Raw genomic sequence first — 19665 nt, forward strand, 5'->3', positions numbered from 1 at the left:
GAGGGGCTGGGAGGCAGGGGAGCAGCTGAGAATGCAGGGGAGAGAGGCTGGGGGCAGGGGAGAGGCTGGGGGCAAGGGAAAGGCTGAGAATGCAGAGGGGAGAGGCTGAGAATGCAGGGGGGAGAGGCTGGGGACCAGGGGAGAGAGGCTGGGGGTTAGGCGGAGAGTCTGGGGGGGGGGGCAGGGGAGAGGCTGGGGGAGCAGGGGAGAGGCTGGGGGGCAGGGGAGAGGCTGGGGGGAGCAGGGGAGAGGCTGGGGGGCAGGGGAGAGGCTGGGGGTTAGGGGGAGAGTCTGGGGGGGGGGGGGCAGGGGAGAGGCTGGAGACCAGGGGAGAGGCTGGGGGTTAGGGGGAGAGTCTGGGGGGGGGGCAGGGGAGAGGCTGGGGGAGCAGGGGAGAGGCTGGGGGGCAGGGGAGAGGCTGGGGGGAGCAGGGGAGAGGCTGGGGGGCAGGGGAGAGACTGGGGGGGGGCAGGGGAGAGGCTGGGGGGAGCAGGGGAGAGGCTGGGGGGCAGGGGAGAGGCTGAGGGTTAGGGGGAGAGTCTGGGGGGCAGGGGAGAGGCTGGGGGTTAGGGGGAGAGTCTGGGGGGGCAGGGGAAAGGCTGGGGGGCAGGGGAGAGGCTGGGGGGCAGGGGAGAGACTGGGGGGGGCAGGGGAGAGGCTGGGGGGAGCAGGGGAGAGGCTGGGGGGCAGGGGAGAGGCTGAGGGTTAGGGGGAGAGTCTGGGGGGCAGGGGAGAGGCTGAGGGTTAGGGGGAGAGTCTGGGGGGGGCAGGGGAAAGGCTGGGGGGCAGGGGAGAGGCTGGGGGGCAGGGGAGAGGCTGGGGGTTAGGGGGAGAGTCTGGGGGGGGCAGGGGAGAGGCTGGGGGAGCAGGGGAGAGGCTGGGGGGCAGGGGAGAGGCTGGGGGGAGCAGGGGAGAGGCTGGGGGGCAGGGGAGAGACTGGGGGGGGCAGGGGAGAGACTGGGGGGGCAGGGGAGAGGCTGGGGGGCAGGGGAGAGGCTGAGGGTTAGGGGGAGAGTCTGGGGGGCAGGGGAGAGGCTGAGGGTTAGGGGGAGAGTCTGGGGGGGCAGGGGAAAGGCTGGGGGGCAGGGGAGAGGCTGGGGGGCAGGGGAGAGGCTGGGGGTTAGGGGGAGAGTCTGGGGGGGCAGGGGAAAGGCTGGGGGGCAGGGGAGAGGCTGGGGGGCAGGGGGAGAGGCTGAGGGTTAGGGGGAGAGTCTGGGGGGGGGCAGGGGAAAGGCTGGGGGGCAGGGGAGAGGCTGGGGGGCAGGGGGAGAGGCTGAGGGTTAGGTGGAGAGGCTGGGGGGCAGGGGAGAGGCTGTGGGGCAGGGGGAGAGGCTGAGGGTTAGGTGGAGAGGCTGGGGGGCAGGGGAGAGGCTGAGGGTTAGGGGGAGAGGCTGGGGGGCAGGGGAGAGGCTGAGGGTTAGGGGGAGAGGCTGGGGGGCAAGGGGAGAGGCTGAGATTTGGGGGGAGAGGCTGATGGTTAGGTGGAGAGTCTGGGGGGAGCAAGGGAAAGGCTGGGGGCAGGGGAGAGGCTGGGGAGAGCAGGGGAGAGGCTGGGGGGCAGGGGAGAGGCTGAGGGTTAGGGCGAGAGTCTGGGGGGGGGGCAGGGGGAAGGCTGGGGGGCCAGGGAGAGGCTGGGGGTGCAGGGGAGAGGCAGGGGAGAGGCTGGGGGTGCAGGGGAGAGGCTGGGGGTGCAGGGGAGAGGCTGGGGAGCAGGGGAGAGGCTGAGGGGTAGGGGGAGAGGCTGAGGGGCAGGTGAGAGGCTGAGGGGCAGGGGGAGAAGCTGAGGGGCAGGGGGAGAGGCTGAGGGGCAGGGGGAGAGGCTGAGGGGCAGGGGGAGAGGCTGAGGGGCAGGGGAGAGGCTGAGGGTTAGGGGGAGAGGCTGAGGGGCAGGGGGAGAGGCTGAGGGGCAGGGGAGAGGCTGGGGGGCAGGGGAGAGGCTGAGGGGTAGGGGGAGAGGCTGAGGGGCAGGTGAGAGGCTGAGGGTTAGGGGGAGAGGCTGAGGGGCAGGGGGAGAGGCTGAGGGGCAGGGGAGAGGCTGAGGGTTAGGGGGAGAGGCTGAGGGGCAGGGGGAGAGGCTGAGGGGCAGGGGAGAGGCTGGGGGGCAGGGGAGAGACGGGGCGGCCAGGAGCAGGATGGGCAGCCAGGCTGGTTCCCTCCCCCCATGCAGCGCCGAGGTCCGGGGTGCGAGACAGGGGGTGAGCTTCCGGCACTCACAGCTGCAGCCCCGCGGTGCCGGATCTTCTCTCCTGCTCGGCGATGACGTCACATCACGTGAGCGCCGCCGAGCAGGAGAGAAGATCAGGGACCGCGGGGCTGCAGCTGTGAGCTTCCGGCCTCTGTCAGACTGTGTGTGCCGGAAGCTCACCCCCTGCCTCGCACCCCGGACCCCGGCGCTGCATTGGGGGAGGGAACCAGCCTGCTCCCGGCCGCTCCGTCAAGCCCCCCCCCCCCCCGTGGGCCGTTTTTTTTTTTTTGTTATTTTAATAATAAAAAAAAGGGTTCCCTGCGGGTGCCGCCCCCCCCAGGGCGCCGCCCTAGGCACCGGACCACGGGTGCCTAGTGACAAATACGGCCCTGCTTATAGATAGCTCCCCCTGTATTACCCCCTTATAGATGGCTCCCCCCCGTATTACCCCCTTATAGATGGCTCCCCCCTGTATCCCCCCGTATAGATGGCTCCCTTGTATTACCCCCTTATAGATGGCTCCCCCTGTATTACCCCCTTATACATGGCTCCCCCCTGTATTACCCCCTTATAGATGGCTCCCCCTGTATTACCCCCTTATAGATGGCTCCCCCCTGTATCCCCCCCCTGTATAGATGGCTCCCCCCTGTATAGATGGCTCCCCCGCATTCCCCCCTTATAGATGGCTCCCCCCTGTATCCCCCCCTATAGATGGCTCCCCCATATTCCCCCTTATAGATGGCTCCCCCCTGTATCCCCCCCCTCGTATAGATGGCTCCCCCCTGTATCCCCCCCTATAGATGGCTCCCCCCTGTATCCTCCCTATAGATGGCTCCCCCTGTATCCCCCCTATAGATGGCTCCCCCCCTGTATCCCCCCCTATAGATGGCTCCCCCTTGTATCCCCCCCCTATAGATGGCTCCCCCTGTATCCCCCTATAGATGGCTCCCCCCTGTATCCCCCCTATAGATGGCTCCCCCCCTGTATCCCCCCTTATAGATGGCTCCCCCGTATTCCCCCCTTATAGATGGCTCCCCCTGTATCCCCCCTATAGATGGCTCCCCCTGTATCCCCCCTATAGATGGCCTTCCCTTTATCCCCCCCTATAGATGGCTCCCCCGTATTCCCCCCTTATAGATGGCTCCCCCCTGTATCCCCCCCATCGTATAGATGGCTCCCCCCCTGTATCCCCCCCTTATAGATGGCTCCCCCCCTCATAGATGGCTCCCCCCTGTATCCCCCCCCCCTCTCATATAGATGGCTCCCCCCTGTACAGTATCCCCCCCTTATAGATGGCTCACCTCCCCTGTATTCCCCCCTTATAGTTTGCCCCCTGCACAGCAGATAAAAAAAACAAACACCCAACTCACCTACCAGCGCTCCCCCGTCGCTGCTTCCTCTCCTCTTCTGCCCCCGGCTGATGCGTCACTCCCTGGGGGATTCTCCGGGAGCGCACACATCCGGAAGCTCAGTGTGCGCCCAGACGGGACTTCCGGTACAGGAAACACCAGCGACGCGCACTGAGGTTCCTGATGCGTGCGCTCCCTGAGAATCCCCCAGGGAGCGACGCATCAGCTGGGGCCGGATTTCCTCTTGCGACCGCAAGCAAGAAAGTGCTTGCAGTCGCAAGAGAAGGGGAAGGGGGGGCGCAGGGCCGTCTTACCCATTGGGCATGGGAGGCGGCTGCACGGGGACCCTTGCGTCCTAAGGGCCCCCGGGCAGCCGCCTACCATGCCTAATGGGTAAGACGGCCCTGCCCAAGCTTGGTGGACAGCCCGGGGCCTGTGTTAAAGTTAATCCGCCCCTGGGTGAAGAGACAGCCCACCAGGATTGTAACCGCATAGCACAGGAGGTTGCAAAAAACCTGTTGTGTGGGGTAATATACAGGACGACATCTCCCAGAATGGTGTGTGGTAATACACAGGACTACATCTCCCAGCATGCTGTGTGGTAATATACAGGACTACATCTCCCAGAATGGTGTATGGTAATATTCAGGACTACATCTTCCAGCATGATGTGTGTTAGTAATATACAGGACTACATCTTCCAGCATGGTGTGTGGTAATATGCAGGACTACATCATCCAGCATGGTGTGTGGTAATATGCAGGACTACATCTTCCAGCATGGTGTGTGGTAATATGCAGGACTACATCTCCCAGCATAGTGTGTGGTACTATGCAGGACTACATGTCCCAGCATGGTGGGTGGGGTAATAGATAGGACTACATCTCCCAGCATGGTGTGTGGTAATATGCAGGACTACATTCTATAATGGGAGTGGTAGTTCTGCAACAGATTAGAGGATGACACAGTACACTAGGGACCATGTGGGTACAAGTGACTCCCCTTATCTACTATAATGCTGCCTACTACTATTACTACTACTAGAGGGGGCATGGTTAGCAAGGGGCCCACAATTAGTAAACAGCCTGGGGCCCATGGTTACTTTAATCCGGCCCTGGTATTAAGGGATGTGCGTCTGATGATGGGAGTAAAGGGCTGAATAAATGATCCAGCTCTACCCACATGATAATGGAGATATATGATAGGCTCTGTTAACAAACACTGGTCTACCTGACTGGTTCCTACATCGGGTATGGGTCTGCCGTGTAGTACTACCCTTTTTTTTAATGTGTCAAAATGACACATTTGGTCTCCATTCAGCATGCGCTGGGGCCTATCCTGGCACTTTCGTTAAATGGATTTGGTCACAGACTGCTTAATGGGCATGTGACAATGTTTGGAAACCTCAGAGAAGTAAATGAATGGAGCGCTCCCACTCCATCCATTTGGGGGACAGGTTATGGGATCAGTGGGGGTCAGTATCTCACTTATGAATGGAGTTTTTTCTTGGAATAACCCCTTTAAGAGCCCTATTACACGGGACGAAAATCGTTATATCAGTCGAATTTAAACGATAATCGTTCTGTGTAATTGCAGGCAGCGATCGAAAAATCATTCATATGTCGTTGTGCGTTGATTTAGATCTGAACCTAAAATTATCGTTAATCGATCCCTGTAATTTCACATTTGTTCGCTGAAGTTCCGCATTTATTCACTAATCGTTCAGTGCAATTGCACATTGTCCATTGTTTTGCTGGGATCAGAAGGAATAAACGATCATATTAACGATCACAACAACAATCATAGTAGCGATTGTAACTAATGACCATCGTTCTGTATAATATGGTGAATGATTTCAGGTTAACGATAAACAATCTCGTTTGCGATCGTTTATCGTTAGTCATTAAAAATCACTCCGTGTAATAGGACCCTAAGGGTCCATTTACACAGAAAGATTATCTGACAGATTATCTGCCAAAGATTTGAAGCCAAAGCTAGGAATGGATTTGAAAAGAGGAAAAATCTCAGGCTTTCCTTTATGACCTGTTCCCTGTTGATAGTCTGTTTTTTACTTTAGCTTCAAATCTTTGGCAGATAATCTGGCAGATAATCTTTCTGTGTAAATGGACCCTTATGCTACGTTTACACGGAACGATTATCGGGCGAATTTTCGTGATAACGATCGAATTCGAACGATAATCGTACGTGTAAACGCGGCGATAAATCGTTCATTTTGATCTTTTAACATGTTCTTAAATCGGCGTTCGTAAAAAATTCGCCGAACGTAAACAGTCGTCGTGCGATAGTCTGGCCGCACGCCACCCGCAGCCCCGCCCGCCGCCCGGCTCCCCGCTCGCAGCCCGGCCCCCTGCTCATCCGCAGCCCCCTGCGCCGGCTCGATCGCCACCCCCGCCGCTCTGATCGCCGCCCCCCCCGCCGCCGCTCCGATTGCCCCCGCCGCCCCGGCCACGAGCATACGTTACCTGCTCCGCGTAGCAGGTCTTCGAAATCCCCTACTCCCCTCTTCAGTGCATTGATTGGCTGAAGAGGGGAGCTCGGGAATTTCAAACGGCTCTTCTTCAGCCAATCAGTGCTGCCGTGCAGCAGTTTGAAATTCCCGTCTCCCCTCTTCAGCCAATCAATGCACGGCAGCACTGATTGGCTGAAGAGGAGCCGTTTGAAATTCCTGGCTCCCCTCTTCAGCCAATCAATGCACTGAAGAGGGGAGTCGGGGATTTCGAAGACCTGCTACGCGGAGCAGGTAACGTATGCTCGTGGCCGGGGCGGCGGGGGCAATCGGAGCGGCAGCGGCGGCGGGGGGGGGGGGGGGGTCGGCGATCAGAGCGTCGGGGGTGGCAATCGAGCCGGCGCAGGGGGCTGCGGATGAGCAGGGGGCCGGGCTGCGGGCGCGCGATCGCAACACGATCGCAGAATGATTTTTCCGTACCATATATCGTATCGTCTAAACGCTGAACGTTATAAAAAAAAAACAGTACTTCGAAATCGTTAATCTTACGATCGGGCCAATTATCACTCTGTGTAAACTTAGCATTAGCCTCACACTTACAAACATACATCTGTACTTGGACTCTTTGGTAGCCGTTCCACACCTTAAGGCCCTATTCCACGGAACGATTATTGGCCGTATACGGCCGATAATCGTCCCGTGGAATAGGAGGCAACGATCAGCTGACATCGTTCATGTCGGCTGATCATTGAAGTCGTTTGTCTTTCAACATGTTGAAAGACAAACGACTTATACAGCAGCGATCTGCTGCCACCGCTCCGTGGTATAGGAGCAGCGGCAGCAGACCGCAGCTATATCCTATGGGCTGCCTGGACGATCAGCAATCACCCAAGCAGCCCCCCTGGCCCTCCCCGGACTCACCTGCTCGCTGCCGCCGGGTGGAATATTGGCAGCAACGAGCGGGGAACGAGGAGCAAACGAGCACTGACAGCTCCTCAGAGTTGGGCCGTGGAATAGGGGCTTTAGGCATCCTTGATCTGGCCTGCTGCCTGGACATCTTGGGATCAACCATTGGAGCCCATAAGGAGCTGGATGATAATGTTACAAGGGAAATCCCTCTGTGGTGACCACTGCTTTGCTGGTAAGGCTTTGCTGGAAGGCCCTATTCCACGGAACCATATTGGCCTTTACAGACGATAATCGTCCCGTTGAATAGAGGGCAACGATCAGTCAACATCGTTCATGTCGGCTGATCATTGTTTCGATTGTCTTTCAAACATGTTGACAGACAAACGATTCATACAGCAACGATCTGCTGCTGTTGTTCCGTGGAATAGGAGCGGCGGGAGCAGACTGCTGCTGTCTGCTATGGGCTGCCCGGACGATCTAGCAATCACCCGGGCAGCATGGACTAGCGGCGGCAGCGAGCGAGGAACGAGGAGTAAATGAGTGCTAATAGTGCTGGTTTGCTCCTGTCAGTCGGCCCGTGGAATAGGTGCGTTATACTTTTATCTGCACATTTATCAATTAAAAAAAAACATACAAAAAAACACAAAAACAGCTGTGCCTGAATATTCATCTGATTGGGCGACAACCTTGTATTTTATTTTTCGTTATTTCAAATCCCCCGTATCTAAATGTAGTCAGAGCGTCGGTCGCATCGGTCATACTTCAATCATTACAGCACAGGGGCCGGCGCTTCTATACCAGACATTACGGTCAATCCCAGGGAGGCGCGCCGCTATGTCATGTATTACAGCTACGGTCCTGCTCAGGTCACATGACTCGAGATGGCGGCTGAGATCCACTCCCGGTCTCCCCGCGGCCCTGTGCTCCTCACTAAGATTCCCGGGCACCGGGAGCACGTGACTTCTGCCTGCCTCATCCCGCGAGAGGACGGGGTGATCACCGTCAGCGAGGACCGGTAACTATACTGCAGGCTGAGTGGGGGCGCTTATGATAACAATGCAGGGTAGCAGCTATTGTACTGCATCACCTGGTGACGTCACTGCGGGGTCACATGCTGCAGCTTGAGGAACACAGGTGTGCAGGTGCCCACTGCAACCTATCAGTGCTCTGCTTGTATTTATAAATAACAGCGCTCCAATCTGATTGGCTGCCGGGTAGATCCTCCTCTTCATAGATTACTGGGATCTCTGCAGCATGAGCTTGTACAGGGAAGCAGCTAGCCTCTGTCAGCCATGGCTCTTATAGTAAATGGCGCTAGGTAGGATGGCTGACTGCTCTTTACTATTTGTATGAAGGGACTTTGCCTTCCCCCAGCACCATGTGTCTTCCCCCAGCACATGTGTGGGTGACTGCCCGCTACATAGAGGTGCAGCAAACATTACAGTCACCTCCTGGACCCTGTGCTGCTACTCACTAACAGAAATCCCATGTGCTACTTCTCACAGAGAGTCTTCCTTACTGGAGGACTCAGCATGTCAATCAAATAATATTGTCAACCCATTGATTTCATTGGCCACAGTGTAATACTTGTCCTGTGGGGGGCCTGAACACTTCCTGCTGGATTGGCGTGTGGATATCATCTACTAGTCAGATGGCCGGGGATCAGCTTATATCCAGACTAGAGATGAGCGAACCTCGAGCATGCTCGCGTCAATCCGAACCCGAACTTTCAACATTTGATTAGCGGTGGCTGCTGAAGTTGGATAAAGCCCTAAGGCTATGTGGAAAACATGGATATAGTCATTGGCTGTATCCATGTTTTCCAGACAACCTTAGAGCTTTATCCAAGTTCAGCAGCCCCAGCTAATCAAATGCCGATCGTTCAGGTTCAGATGGACTCGAACCCGGTTCGCTCATCTCTAATCCGGACCCTTCTAACATATAAGGGCCCCTTTATTGTTCTGATAGCCCCATGCTAGCCCTGGCAACCTGTCTTCAGCAGCCTGTAGACTATATACTGACAGGACATGAATGCTGATGATCGTTGTCAATATAGACAAAATAAGTTCATCCTTCAATGGCTGCGCTGCCTACTGGGTGCCATGCCTACTGTATGCGTTCACATGTGGCAGTTTTGTTTTAGGTTTTTACAGCAATTTTTGCATATAAGGTAATGCATGGTCACGGTTAAAAAAAACAGTGTCAGGTAAGAGATGCCCCTTTTAAAGAATTTGTTAACAGGGTTATCCCAAAATAAAATGTACCTATGGACCAGCAGTCCCGTGGACAGTGAATGTAAAGGTGGTTGAACAGGCTTGCTGCCACTTCCTTTACTATGATGACACTATGGGGGGATATTTATCAAACTGGTGTAAAGTAGAATTGTCTCAGATTCCACTTTTCATACCTCACAGACTCTTTGGAAAATGAAAGGTGGATTCTGATTGGTTGCTAGGGGCAACTGAGACAATTCTACTTTACACTATGTTTGATAAATCTCGCCCTTTGTGTTTTTTTTTTCCCCTCGTGATCGATGGGGGGCCCCCACGGAACAGCTAGTTATCACCAATCCTATGGATAGAGAATACCTTGTAGGCTTGAAAGTGGCCTGAAAGTGTTCACATGCTGTGCTTACAACCAGGGCTGTGCAGTCGGTAAGTTGCAGCTCCGACTCCTGCGCCTTCATAAATGGCCGGTCATATACCAGGGGAGTTATTATCACACTGGCTCAGCAGCTTCTCCCTAATGTCCTACATGATTTCTGAGGGAATAAGGAATACTATATATAAAGCAGCTTCTCCTGTGTGTGCAGTGGATGCAGCCAGTCTCCAGCCTCCATGTCCTGAACAACTCAGAACTAGACTAGATGGAGCAGGTGGTCTTTTCCTGCTGACAGTCTTCTATTCACCATACAAGAAACACTGCTAACAATGCCAGATCCCTGTGATATAGAGGTCAGCCATAGTGATATACAGGGGGTCACACATAGTGATATAGAGGGGGCATGCCATAGCGCGCGCACAGACTACAACTCCGACTCCACAGCCCTGCTTACAACGGCCGTTCCGCCGTGAACGGTCATTGTTTTATGCTACCTACGGCTGGAATTAATGATCATGGTAATTAATTCCAGGTCGCAGGTAGCATTAAACATAGACTGTTCACATGGAATGGCTGCTGTTTATACAGCGTGTGAACATAGCCTTAATCTCCTCTGTTTCTTGTTGCTGTAATAGGGTTCAGTGGAGCAGATATAGTCCTCTAGCAGTTTGGGCTGCTATGCATAGACTGCTCTTTGTGCTGCATAAATAAGACATCTATACCCCATAAACGCACATAGCAGGATGGCACTGTTAGAAATCCATGACATGACCGTGTGCATAGAGAATCCTTTAGCTTTACATGAGTTGTATGATGCCCTGCTACTTCACAGCTCTCTATTTTGGGCATTTCTATGGGCATTCTATATTATTACCATCGGTGGCTTATCACAATGTCTCCTCAGTGTTTTTTAGGCCCTGTTAAACCCTATTGATGAGTTGTAGATGTCTGGGAATAAAGAGGGTGTTGTGCTTCTTCCCAGGAGAACAAGGCATTCTTGTGTAATTCCTAACATGTGAAATGAGGAGTCACACTTAACCCTTCACCCCCTTTCATGTGATCTTCTTTATATATGGCCTGGTTTCCCTGAGGCACATCCAGTACGTGGTGTTAGAAATAAAGACAAATTGTTTATGAATCTTACACAATTTTTGTACAATACAGTTGTATTGAAGCCTTTAAGAAGACTAGTAAAATGTGTCCCGTTTAAAGGGGTGTCCCATAATGACCATGAATTTATGTTGTTCAGTCATGGAAAAGATACGTTTTTAATTGCAATATAAAAGAAAAAACCCCAAAGCGCTACTGTATTCAGGGTTATAGCGGCGTTATTGTATATACTAAGTATTAAGCCATTTATTGAAGCCACTCTGTACCCACAATCTGTCCCCTACAAACCACTTGTACCTTCGGATAGCTGCTTCCATGATCTGTCCTGGTTTCCACTCGGCAGGTGATGCAGTTATTTTCCTAAAAAAAACGTTTAAACTTGCTATGTGTCAAATTGGCGTGGCCTAGAGCAGTGCTTCTCAAACTTTTTCGACTGGAGCCTCACCCAACAGACCAAGGCAATGCCTGGGCCTCACCGGACTGACCAAGAGGGTGCCTGGGCCTCACCATCTGCGGTGAAAGTCCATTTAAAAGCTGAAAATAATTCTAGGGCTACCTTTCACCTCTATCCTAAGCTCTATATACTAATAAAGCAAGTACAAAATAAATTAATAATGTGGCTAAAATGGAGATTTTTGCAAACAGCAAAAGGACTGTGCAGATCATAGTTACTTTTGTGAAAACTGGCTCCCCAGCTGGGCCTCACCAACAACTAGGGGGCGCCTCACAGTTTGAGAAGCACTAGCCTAGAGTGTCTGTGCATTAGACTTGCACCGCTCTACCGTCTCTCCTCTCCGCCCTCTTCATCATTAGGAATGCCCCAGGCAGGATTTTTCGTATTCAGCACCTGAACACTGCACAGGTGCTGGATCGTTAAAGGGGTTATTCAGTGCTACAGAAACATGACCATCTTCTTCCAGAGACAACACCACTCTGAAGTCTTTCACCAGACGACCCTGGGCGTACATTTATATCCTGGGTCTTTGGGGCCGGCTGCAATCAGTAGCCAGGCCCTCAACTTTAATGACAGACTGCAGCAGTCGCGCTGCAGCCTATCATTAACCCCTTAAACGCAGCGTTTAAGTGTAAGTGACAGGACCAGCTCCTGTCACTTACATATCGGGACCCCACAGTGGGACTGCAGGGGTCCTTATCACTTTCACGGACCACCGGAGGTCTCTTACCTTCCTCCATAGGGTCTGATCAGCACTCTACTGATTGAGTCTGCCACAGGCAGGCTCAATCAGCAGAACGCCTATTACACTGATCAATGCTATGCCTGTCATCCTGAGGGTAAATCACAACTTGCTATATCTGAATACCCATTTAAGCTTAAAGTGTCACTGTCGTGAATTTTTTTTTTGCAGAAATCAATAGTCCAGGTGATTTTAAGAAACTTTGTAATTGGGTTTATTATCCAAAAAATGCATTTTTATCATGAAAAAGCAGTTTGAAGCTCTCCCCCCCTGTCTTCATTGTTCTCCTATGGAGAGAGCTAAAGAAAATACCAAAACAGGACAACAAAGAGTTAATCTACAAATCCCTCACGGGATATCTCCTGTGACAGTCACCAGTGACCTGTCTGAGCTCGGATTACAGCTGTCACCCAGCTCCGTGCCTGTAATCCTCTGTTATCTGCTTTCTGCTGCCGGCTAACTCCCTCCTTCCTCCTCCCCCCTCCCCTCTCCCTAGACCAGACAGAGTGTGACTCATGCAACAAGTCACAATTTTCAGATTTTTCAGAGTGGATGAAAAAGAGGAAGGAGGGGGGGACCTGGGAAAAGGCTTTTTACATGCAGATAATGGCAGATTTGGCTAATAAACCCAATTACAAAGTTTCTTAAAATCGCCTGGACTATTGATTTCTGCAAAAAAAAAAAAAATACGACAGTGACTCTTTAAGCTATATTCACCTCACCCTTAAGCTGGATGTCCGAGTTATGTGTCGGGATCCTGATGTATAATTGTAATATACATCCCAAATGTGGTTTACCCACAGCTTTAACTTTACATAGGTAAAAAAAAAAAAAGTTGAGGGTCCCCGATACATGTTATTACACAATACAACACGACCTGGTTATATGATTAGTGATTCATACAATACAAGTTATATTTCAATCCTCTAAATCTGAAGACAGTGTGTAAAGTTATTTTGATGTCAAAACTTCCCAAGGTTAATAAAGTCTGTACTAAATATCACTCCACCTTTCGGACTAGTCGCTGGGGGGTTGACCATAATGTACTGTTCATAGGCTAACTCATAGTTATACTTTACTATAAAAAAAAAAAACTTTTTCATAAACCAAAGCTGTTGTTTCCTTAATGTATTGTGCTAAAATATGTGCCTCAGTAGTCAGTGGCAATGCAAGACTCCTGCTCTACCTGGTTATAGGGAGGATTAGTAATGGAAACTATCTTGGGGGATGGAATGGTGATGTACTGGAGATCACTGGGGTCCTAGTGGTGTAACACTTGTACTGCTGCTATAATGTGTGATGAATGATGAGTTTTGTATCCACAGGACACTGCGAGTATGGCTGAAGAGAGACAGTGGGCAGTATTGGCCAAGCATCTACCACACCATGTCATGTAAGAGCTACATTTTGCTGCCATGCCTTGTTCATCCTGATGTTACCCTACAGCAGGGGCACTCAACAACTTTTAGTGAAGGTCCATTTACTGGGGTCTATTGTCAGGTGAAGGTCTGAGCTGAACATCAGTAGTAAACGTGTTTTGTTAACTTTTCACAAACTATTGAACTATTCACATACAGAATTGATGCTTATTAGTGAGAAAACTGGCATTTTTTTTCTCTCACCAGGCCCTTATATAGTCCCTCTGTGCGCTCCCCCAGTAGTATATAGTTCCAATGTGCGCTCCCCCAGTAGTATATAGCTCCCCTTCCCATATAGCCTATAACATAAATAAACAAACACTTATACTCACCTGGGTCCGGGCGTCTCCTCTTCTCTTTCCCTCTTGTGACTGCACTGCAGCAGTCACAAGAGGCTGCTCTCCCATTGTCCTGGCGCCGGCGCTCAAGTGACGTCACTCAAGTGCCAGCACCAGAGACAGAGAGCAGCCTCTTGTGTCCGCTGCCGCCACAAGAGTGACTGACTGGGAGGGAGCCAATGGCTGCATGGTAACCAGGGCTGTGGAGTCGGTAAGCCGCAGCTCCGACTTCAACTCCGACTCCTGAATTTTATCAGGACCAACTCCAACTCCTGAATTTTATCAGGACCGACTCCTGCTCCTTCATAAATGGCCAGTCATATACCAGGGGAGTTATTTATCACACTGGCTCTGCAGCTTCTCCCTAATGTCCTACATGATCCTGGGGCGACTTCTGAAACATATAAAGCAGCTTCTCCTGTGTGTGCAGTGGATGCAGCCAGTCTCCAGCCTCCATGTCCTGAACAACTCAGAATTAGACTAAAAGGAGCAGGTGGTCTTTTCCTGCTGACAGTCTTCTATGTTTCTAACTAAATATTCACCATACACACAGAAACACTGCTACAGATACCTGGTAATATAGAGGTCAGCCATAGTGATGTACAGGAGGGTCACACATAGTGATATACAGCCTGCTGCAGCCATAGCATACACACACCCACACAGCCTGCTGCAGCTATAGCACACACACACACACACACACAGCTTGCTGCAGCCATAGCACGCGTGCGCGCACACACACACACACACACACACACACACACAGCTTGCTGCAGCCATAGCATGCGTGCACACACACACACACACACAGCCTGCTGCAGCCATAGCGCACACACACACAGCCTGCTGTAGCCATAGCACACATACACACAGCCTGCTGCACCCATAGTGTGCACACACACACATAGCTTGCTGCAGCCGTACTATACATACACACAGCCTGCTGCAGCCATGGCGCGCACACACAGCCTGTTATAGTCATAGCACACACACAAGCTGTTGCAGCCATAACACGCACACACACACAGCCTGTTGTAGTCATAGCACACACACAAGCTGCTGCAGCCATAACGCGCACACACACACAGCCTGCTGCAGCTATAGCACACACACAGCTTGCTGCAGCCATAGCGCAAACCACGCACACACAGCCTGCTCCGGCCATAGCACACATACACACAACCTGCTGCAGCCTCAGTGTGCGCACACACACACACACACATCTTGCTGCAGCCATAGCACGCATACACAGCCTACTGCAGCCATAGCAGGCAAACACACACACACACGCACGCACACACAGCTGCAGCCATAGAACACTGAAGAAAAACACACTATCTTCTCCCAGAGAGAAAACACATTGAGGACAGAGGTTACTACTACACAACTTATGTCTTCTCCTCCTCCTTCTCCTCCTCTATGTTACACAGGATAACTTAATATTACACTGCTGCTCATATACTGTCATCCAGCATTCAGGAAGAGAACAACACAGATCTCCCCCCCCCCCCCCCCCCCACACACACACACACAATGGACTCTTCCAGCTCAGAAACAAACTGCCAAATAGTGACTGACAACTTTTCCATGACCACCCTTATGTGATAGGGCCAGTGTCCTATTACTGAAATATTCCCTGTCCACCCTTATGTAAAAGGGCCAGTGTCCTATTAGAATGTTGCTCATAATATATATTCATGAGCAAAACTTGTAAAATTCATATCAAAACTCAATTCTACATTTAAAATTTTTTTTTTTAAAGCTGAGGTCTGAGTCGGTACATTATTTTCCGACTCCGACTCCAGCCAAAGCTAGCTCCAACTCCAACTCCAGCCAAAACTAGCTCCGACTCCACAGCCCTGATTGTAACTATGAGCGCTCGTTACGAGCACTCATAGTAACTGTGCAGAGCACAGCAGGGGTCCGCGTTTGGACCGCAGTCCACCAGTTGAGGACCCCTGCGCTACAGTATGGTGGTAGTTCAGTCTTGTCCAGCATGTTTGTAGATTCCCCAATTGTTTCTTCTGTATGGCCATATTTTAATCACATGGTTTTTGACACAGGAAACATGCAATTTTCTGTGTCAAAGACCAGGCTATCCTGCTCATAAAGATTTCTGTGGGAGATGGAGAATGTGTCTAGGTACATGCTGAACCTCCTATTAAAGTCAATAGGAGTGGGCTTCAGGCCTGCCCTCCCTTGTGCACATGCCCTAAGGATACTAGTAGCATGTACAGTAATCCTTGCCCCTTAGGGTCCTTTTAAACACACAGTTTAATCTGACAGATTATTAATGCCAAAGCCTGTTTCTGGCTTTGGCTTCAATAATCTGTCTGTGTAAAAAGGATGCTAACTACAGTACAGTAAAATTCTAGGTGCATTGCTCCCTGGGAAACATGAATATGCAAAAAGGTCTGCAGAGCCTCAGTTATGAAAACACGGGACTAGCCAGATAACCCTCCAAGGAGCAAAAGGATGGTTCCTGTATGGAAATCACCATATTAAGTGGCCCATTCAGTCATTGGGTTACGAGTCTGATAATATGACCAGGGAAATACCAAAGGCAGGTATCCATCCACAGACAGCTGTTTTGGGGTGTTGCCCCTCATCAGTGTGGAGCAGGATTCTGGCTAGGTGGGAGCCATACTGGAAACAGATCACTGATCTCAGGGAGACCAGCCAAAGATAACACTGTCAGCTGCTGGGTTAAAGTGGTCAACACAGTGAAATCTTAGGTGCAATGCTTCCCTGGGAAACATCATTATGCAAAAAAGTCTGCAGAACCTCAGTTACGAGTCTCCGTAAAGGGAACTGGTTAGTTTCAGTTGTTCAGAAAATCTATCCAGGTGATAAGAGAATGTATGCAAGGAAACTAAAGTTTGTTAGCATACAATAAATAAGCTTTATTTTCTTGCATCTCTTCTTGATTGTTTTAGTGAACAGTCTGGATATAATAACTATGACCCCCAACTAATCAGACACATGTAGTAAATTAGGAGCCGGGAATGAGAGTCACATGATGCTCTAAGTGTAACATACTGATAGGTCATACAGAAGCAGGACATGCGGTAGTGAAATGTTAGTGCGGCTCCCCAGCTGTGTAAATAAGGCAGCGACTTCTGTGTCTGGAAGTGAAATCCTGGAAACGCTGTCTATTGAGTGTTGCTACCTGACAATGAATAATAACAATGCGTGAGCTGCATTACTCCCCCAGCTTCATGTCTACATATTTCCGGGGGAAGTTGCTCTTACGGAATCAGGAAATGTCTGTTACAGAACAGTTAAATGAGTAAACATTGGCTTTTATATTGGATTTACAGAAGGTTATTTTTATCTGACGTTTTTATGCTGTTTTTTTTTTTTTGCAGCACCGTGCTCGGCTCTGAGGTACCACCATGAGAGCAGAAAGGTTTTTGTGGGGCAGGATAGCGGAGCTGTTTTGGTGAGTATGTATTGGATCATTTTGGGGTACAAGAGAGAAAGTTTGTGCATAAAAAGTCACCAGACACTATGGTGAGGAAGGCAAATATATAGGTAATTGTGTTCTCTTTTAACTCTCTGCACATGACTGAGGCAAATTTTTTATGTACGCCTATGGGACTGCCTCATGTTGTGCACATAGGTGGCAGGAAGAGAAGCGCTCAGCTGTGCACTTCTCCATGCTTGCTCTAGCTTGTTTTCTTCCTGCATGCTGGACTTTTGGTTTATTTTGATAATCTTAGTTTACTCAACATCCATTTATATAAACTGATGCCCATTGGGGTCAAGAAGCTTATAGTTGCAGATCTCTGCTCTGGATTTCATAAGGGGGGGTGCAAGTGTGGATTTCCCACTATTGTCACCCAGATGTCAAACCTTCATGAGGCCTAAGCACAGCTTATAAATCAGACTTCTCATTATTTCGAAGGCCGTATAAACAATGGCCATTGTTCAATACATTGTTTGAAACAACTGCTGTTGTTTGCATTAACTTCAATGGAAATCTTTGCACTATGAAAAGAACAGCCATTGTGTAAATTAAAAACAATGGCTGTTCTTTTCATAAAAAGTATGTTATGTGAACATAGCCTAAATGTAGGGTTTGCACTTGTCTTCACATCCCGAAATATACCTGCACTATTTATTCTCCTATTCACCACCACTGGTTATTATTACATCCCTCATGTGAAGTGCTGTAATTTTTCTTGAACCCATTATGATCAGGATGAGGAAGTCACTAAGGTCACATGTATCCCAAATTGTAATCCTAAATTTTGATGTATTCTCCTAAATAATATTCGTACCTTTTTTGTTGTACAGGAGTTTTTCATCGCCGATGACTATAACAAAATGAACTTTGTAAAGACATACCCAGGTAACCTCACTATATTGCTTACCGAACTTTACTAGACATGGATGTTAACAGATTAGTTTTTAACAGTAGATAGTATAGAGCTGTTCACAATGGGCAGTTTAGTAAAGGATTCGAGCAGGTGATACCGCTGGTTTTCTTTAGTAGTTGTGGTTGCCCTGTATAGTCATGTCCTTAAGTCTTTTTCTCCATTTATAGTTATAACCAAGTTCTCCTATCTGTAACAATTATAGCCGAGTAGTTACCTGTGATTACTCTCCACAGCTCATCAAAACCGGGTGACGGAGGTGATATTCTCTCCCGGACCAGAATGGGTGATCAGCACCGGCCATGATAAATTTCTCACATGGATGTGTACTCAGAGCGGTTCATTGGTGGGACGACACGCATTCTCCTCCTGGGCTTCCTGCTTGCAGTATCCTTTGTACCAGTTCTATAGAGATGAACCTTAAAGGGAATGTGTCATCAGAAAATGACTTTATGTTCAACATATTTTTAAATAATTTTTGGTGGCACTTTTCCTAATTTTCCATTTTTTTTTCTCTCTATATTATAAAATAATCCTAAAATCTTGCAGTTTTCATTCTCACCTTTGCGGATAAAACTAAGCTGAGAAGCTGAGACTTCCTGTTGTGTCTGTAGGGATAGGAGGAGGCTGGTGTAAAGGGATCTGTACAGCATTGCAGCGACATGTGACACCAATAGATAGAGGAGACAATAGCATCTCCCTGTGGAATGACCTCTTTAATAGTCACAGAGTATGCTCAGTAATGTTTTACATTTATCTCAAGGGGACAGACTCTGTCTATTGTTGTCTATGTCCATGCGTCTTGTTGTAAAGCTTGTCTCTAAATGCTGTTAAAATAGCTAATGGAAGAGGGCAGCCCTCATAACAATGTACAAAAAGTGAAAACTATTTCAGTCAGAAAAAAGAAACAGATTAGAATAGCATCAGATATGAAAACTTTTTTTTTTTTTAATCGGTAAGGGTTCGTTCAGATGTACAGGATCCACAGCAGATTTGATGGTGCAATTTTGATGGCACAGATATCAATGTAACTAAATAACTGAACACCTCATTAAATCTGCTGCGGATCCTGTATGTGTGAATGCACCCTAAAAGAAACCGAAGGTGACACATTCCCTTTAGTAATAAAAAAAAAAAAATTGCTCTTGTCCATCGCCCCTGCCCAATATAGGAGAACAGCCTCATTCACATGAATATTGCAATCCAGATACAGTCCATGGACAAGAGTGACATTTTTATTGAGGAGGGTGAAGCGGGACAACCCTGTTAAACTGAAAGGGGCGAACTTCACAATGAGAGTCCATGACAAATGTGTAGCACAATTGACATGCTGTGAATTTATACGTAGCTTATGGTATGGGTTGTAAATACTTTCTGGTTACTCAGAATTCTGACTGGTTATCTTGTGTTTCAAATCATGTCTTAAATATTTATTTTCCACGTAGGGCACCTTACTTCCTCCTTTGCAGGCATTGATATAGCAGTGCTGGTTCTTAAACGTGTTGCAGCCTTATTAGGGAACAGTTATTTTAAAGGGGAACTCCAGGTAGAGGTTAAAAAAAATGAAACTTCTGCAGAAGCATATAGCATTACTTACCTGTCTATTCATGGGGCTCATCTTCACAGTCCCCCACCCATCACAATCAGTAAAATTAGTGGTGCACCCAGGGCTGTGGAGTCTGTAAGCCGCAGACTCCTTAATTTTATCAGGAC

At 49.8% G+C, this 19665-nt stretch overlaps 1 protein-coding gene across 2 annotated transcripts in view; it reads left to right on the top strand.

Annotated features, from left to right (window-relative positions):
• The window catches only part of WDFY1 (WD repeat and FYVE domain containing 1), a 124541-nt gene that overhangs the window by 91988 nt on the left and 12888 nt on the right, over positions 1-19665 (top strand). Inside the window, exons 1-5 of one of the 2 annotated variants that reach the window (XM_069975345.1) lie at positions 7747-7925; positions 13143-13210; positions 16942-17015; positions 17873-17927; positions 18189-18339. In XM_069975345.1, coding sequence (XP_069831446.1) covers positions 7792-7925; positions 13143-13210; positions 16942-17015; positions 17873-17927; positions 18189-18339 — 482 coding nt within the window. In that variant the 5' untranslated portion in view covers positions 7747-7791. Of the gene's footprint in view, positions 1-7746; positions 7926-13142; positions 13211-16941; positions 17016-17872; positions 17928-18188; positions 18340-19665 lie in introns of those variants that run through there. The other variant, XM_069975346.1, reaches the window with a different exon arrangement.

The sequence above is a fragment of the Dendropsophus ebraccatus genome, chromosome 6, assembly GCF_027789765.1.
Source record: "Dendropsophus ebraccatus isolate aDenEbr1 chromosome 6, aDenEbr1.pat, whole genome shotgun sequence".
NCBI lineage: Eukaryota > Metazoa > Chordata > Amphibia > Anura > Hylidae > Dendropsophus > Dendropsophus ebraccatus.